General features: G+C 41.0%; 1 protein-coding gene across 1 annotated transcript in view; it reads left to right on the plus strand.

Moving 5' to 3' along the window:
- The window catches only part of Sim1 (SIM bHLH transcription factor 1), a 126,549-nt gene extending 124,572 nt beyond the window's left edge, over window positions 1–1,977 (plus strand). The window contains exon 11 of the mRNA XM_029542586.1: window positions 1,930–1,977. Coding sequence (XP_029398446.1) covers window positions 1,930–1,962 — 33 coding nt within the window. The 3' untranslated portion in view covers window positions 1,963–1,977. The remainder of the gene's footprint in view (window positions 1–1,929) is intronic.
- Window positions 1,978–4,745: the final 2,768 nt, after the last annotated feature.

Genomic DNA, 4,745 nt, shown 5'->3' on the forward strand with positions numbered 1-4,745 from the left:
CTCTCTCTTTCTTTTTTCTTTTTTCTTTTTTTTGGTTTTTCGAGACAGGGTTTCTCTGTTTAGCCTTGGCTGTCCTGGAACTCACTTTGTAGACCAAGCTGGCCTCGAACTCAGAAATCCGCCTGCCTCTGCCTCCCAAGTGCTGGGATTAAAGGCGTGCGCCACTACGCCTGGCTGTAAGCACTCTTTCTTAATGAGCCAACACTCCAGTCCCTTAAGTTTTATTTTTAAAGATTAAAATATTTATATTATCTCACAAGGAAAGCAAGGAATATCCCAGCTCTTTTGAGTTGCTCAGCCATATTGTGAGGAGTGCAGTGTTTCCCGCTCTGCTTCGAGAAGGAGTTGGCAGAACGTGCAATATTTCTGGAACAGCTACAAAAAGTCAGGTATTATGGGTAGATCCTTTTAAAAAGTGGATTCATGAAGTCAGAAGATAAGATGGTGGAGCAGAGCAACCTGCTCAGCAGAGAATGGCAAAACTGGAGATGTGTCTGTACAGGGTATGGGAGGCCACAGTAAAGAACATGGCGTTTGTGAATAGAGATAGTCCTCGGCCCTTTGCTCAAGCCAGCCTAGCATGGAGCTGCTTCTGCCTCACTCTGCTGATGAGGAGAAGGATGGGCTGCAGTGCTGCCAGCAGGCTGCAAGGACAGTTTAGGGGCAGCAGGCACTGAGGGCACGCCATAAGGTATGTGGTATCCTGGAGCTTGCACAGATCCTGCCCACCCCCTTGGAAGATCACCCTAACTCTGGGCAACAGTAGGGTATCAGCGATGAGTCTTGGCAATAGTACAGTATTTGTGGTGCTTCAGAAAGCAGAAAACTTGAACCAGACCAATTGACTCCTTGCAGTGAGTATTTTAACAGATGTTTGGGAAGTAATATTCTATGTGACACACTGCAGTTTCCAATGTTACTTTGATGAACAACCATGTGACAGAGAGGCACTTGTGCCTTGGTAGTGGAACTAGAGACCCAATGGTGGTGACCGGTATGGAAGGCTTCATATGTCAATGAACATGTCATTGTTGCGTAGGGCTGGCAAGGTGGCGTGCAGCAACCTGGATCTTTCACAGGCTTTGTTGCGGAGCATGCTGCCAAATGCACTATTGCCCAGTTCTGAGCAGTATGTCACAGATGGATAATTTCCTGGACTTGGCTTCCTTGAAAGACCTCTACGGTCCATGCTACCTATGGAGACCATCTTGGTATCATGAACCATGTTACCGACAGGAGACCTGCTGGTGTCTACAGTCTGTGCTTTTGCCCCAGGCTGTGCTTGCGCCTGGGGTCCACCCAGATGTCTGTGGTCTGTGTTACCACCGAAGACCATGTCTGTGATCTGTGCTGCTGTCTGAAGCCATGTTGATGTCTTTAGTTCATGTATCTATTGAAGATAGCATTGATGTTCATGGTCTGTGCTTCTGCAGGAGGCCATGTTGACATCTGTAGTCTTTGCCACCACTGGAGGCCATGAAGGTGTCTGTAATCTGTGCTGTGGATATGGGGCCATGTTGACATCTGTGGTCTGTACTGCCACTAGAGACCATCCTGATGTCCAACGTCCATGCCAGAGGCCAGGTGTCCATGGTCCATGCTGTTATCAGGAACAGCATAGAATTGATGCTGCCTCTGATGACTGTGGACTGACAGTTGAGAATGAGAGACAGAGAAGGCTTCTGTGACAAGCTTATCCCCCCCAAACAAAACAGTGTAGACATAAAGACATCGAAGAGAACTCTTCAACATTGTGATAGAGATGCTGAAACTGTAACTCTTCACAGTTGATGGCGTCTGCCAGGGATGGAGAAGGACTGTTTTGTTTGTTTTGTTTTGTTTTGTTTTTTAATAAAGGTGTAAAGGGGTGGTCACTGGGAGTTTGACCAACACAAATTGTACTTAGCATTTTTCTTCCTTTTTTTGCAGGGTGGATCTCAAGGGTACGAACAAAGATTGTGAATGTGATCAGGGTGCATTATGTGAAATTCTCAAATTATCAATGAAACTGTTATGTTGGAAAAAGAAATGAAAAGAAAAAAAGTGTCTGAAAGATACCCTGTCTTGCTACTCGAAATTCACTTACATGGTCAGACATGATGAATTGTCATCCATGTCTCGATGGCACCTTAGCATCCCAGAGACCATTGTAAATTCACTATCCATAATTTTTTACTTGGAACCTTTCAATATTAGTGTTAGCAGTATCATGGTCCATTTTCCTACATCCATGGAATTTATGCCTGTCCTCTTTTCTGTAGAAGAAAACTTGCTAGATCACAACCATAACACTTGCAGTGGATATTTGTGAAGACTCACTCTCTGTGTCTGTCTGTCTGTCTGTCTGTCTGTCTGTCTGTCTGTCTCTCTCTCTCTCTCTCTCTCCCTCTCCTTTTTCTCTTTCCCTCTCCCCCCCTCCTCCTCCTTTTCCTTTTTCTTCTTCTCCTTCTTCTCCCTCTCCCTCACACCCTTCCCCACTCTTTCTCTCTCTGGCTTTTGAAACAACGAACTTAAGCTGAAACAATCATATTCTTTCCCTCAAACAATTTGGCATTGAGTCTGAGACTTAGTGCATGAGGCTAGAACTATATTTTGTAACCAGGTAAACCTGGAAGACTGAATGGAGAAAAGAAGAGACATCCCGTTTATAAAAGGAGTAATGAACGGAGCATGCAGCTTACAGAAATAAAGATATAATTTTGAGAGTTCTGAAGTGAGTAACCTCCAGGGTTCTTGGTGTGGCATTTCCAGCTCATTCTTGCCCTTCAGTTTTGTGAAGTATTCTCCATCTGTATAATTAATTCTCTTTGTATTTAATATGCCTAGTAACAAAAATTTGTATATTTATGGTTCTCATTAGTCATCATCAAAAACAGGACACAAGTTCATCCACCCCCAAATATCATCTGTCTTTGTGTTTTTTTGTTTCTATGCATTCAGCTGGTCTCCTTTAAAAAAAAAAAAAACAGTTATTTGTCTAAGCACCAAAAAATACGGGATATTTCTACTTTAGTTGTACAAATCTAGAATTTGTCTAATTTTATAATTTTATTAGACGCTTAATAAATGATAGCTTATTAAATTCATTTCTCTTTTTTCTTTTTCTTTTTTTAAAATTTTTATTGGATATTTTCTTTATTTACATTTCAAATGCTATCCCGAAAGTTCCCTATACCCTCCTCCCCGCCCTGCTCCCCTACCCACCCACTCCCACTTCTTGGAGAAGATGGCCTATTCAGCCATCATTGGGAAGAGAGGCCCCTTGGCCTTGCAAAAATTCATTTATCTCTGACGAAGTTTTGTGAGGACCATTGCAGATTTCTCTGTTCTTATAGCCCTTGTCTTGTAGACAAGGGCTGAGTCACAAGAACAGGAATAAATAGGTAGTGGGGATGTTAATAAATGAAAGACCAAAGAGAGAAAGCTCCCAGATAATACAGAGAGGTCCCAAGAAAACTTTACAATTTCAGAGTGGAGTTTTAAGCGTTATAAATATTTATAGGTAGAGAAATGGGTTGGTTCTACATAATAGAGAGGTTAAAAAAAAAACAACCCAAAACTGGGGGTTTCTCAATAGGATAAGGATCTGCATGAAGTCATAGTCATTTAGAAACCACGGTGTACAATACCTAATATACATAGGAACGAAGAAATAGAATGTAAGGATGTAGTTGTAGAATTTAAATTGGTCTACATGCCAGAATTTTTGTTGATACAATTCTACTGGGTGAATGGGTGATGCCATTCCATGCTTAGGTGCTTTTTCCCTGTCTGTCTATTGTCAGAATCTGAATGTTATCTGTCTCAGTGCTACATATTCTGTGAAGAATATTTAAAATACTTTGCACCAATACATGTTTGAGAAAAATTTTGCTTAATTTTCTGATAGAAATTGAAGCTCAGAGATAAATAATTTCTACTTTGGTCCATCCTAGCATTTCATTCCTGAGTAAGAAAAACCACCACACCTTGCGGGAAATTCAAAGGCTCCTGGAAACTCCATGCCAGATCTAAGGAGGAACAAACAATGTTCATGTGTCACAGCACAGACCCACATTGAGCCATCTGGACAACCTTGACTGAGCCACAGTGAAATTTCCTAGGGGCATTGCTTAGAACTGCTGCCTTTTAGAGACATTAATGGTATAACAAATTAATCAGTTAATATAGAAGCTCCATACACAAATATGACGTGAAATGTTCAATTTAAGCAGAGTTAATGTCTTTCTTTTATTGCTGAGACTTTTTAGAAGAGATTTTATACAAAGATACAGTGTGGTCTTGTGGAGGTGTATGGTTATAGTGATTTCTAAAAGAAATGATGGTAGAATCTTTCCATAGCAATCATTTTCTAGGCTAGTGTCCCGTAGAACATTGTATGAGTGTATTATCTTAAATGATATCTGGGGAAGGCTGACATTTTCTGGTGTCCAAGGTTTCCTCTGTTCTCACATTGTTTGTATATGTCTCTTTTGTTTGTATATGGGGTCAAAAGCCCTCAGAATAAGCAGGTCTTAAAATATTTTTGTTGTTGTCCTTGGCAGAGGAATAATTGTGCTGTCATCGAAAAGACATTACTTTTCTGTTAACATCATTTCTGAGATAAAACTCTGAATGGTTTTCTCATACTGAGCCATTGTCTACTTCTCTGTGACAAGATATTGTCCAGTACAATTCAATGTTGATATGGTTTACCTAGACTTAGTGTCAGGTCACATAGCTCAAAGGGCTCAATCTTACAAGAC

Source organism: Mus pahari, chromosome 9 (genome assembly GCF_900095145.1).
Source record: "Mus pahari chromosome 9, PAHARI_EIJ_v1.1, whole genome shotgun sequence".
Classification (NCBI taxonomy): domain Eukaryota; kingdom Metazoa; phylum Chordata; class Mammalia; order Rodentia; family Muridae; genus Mus; species Mus pahari.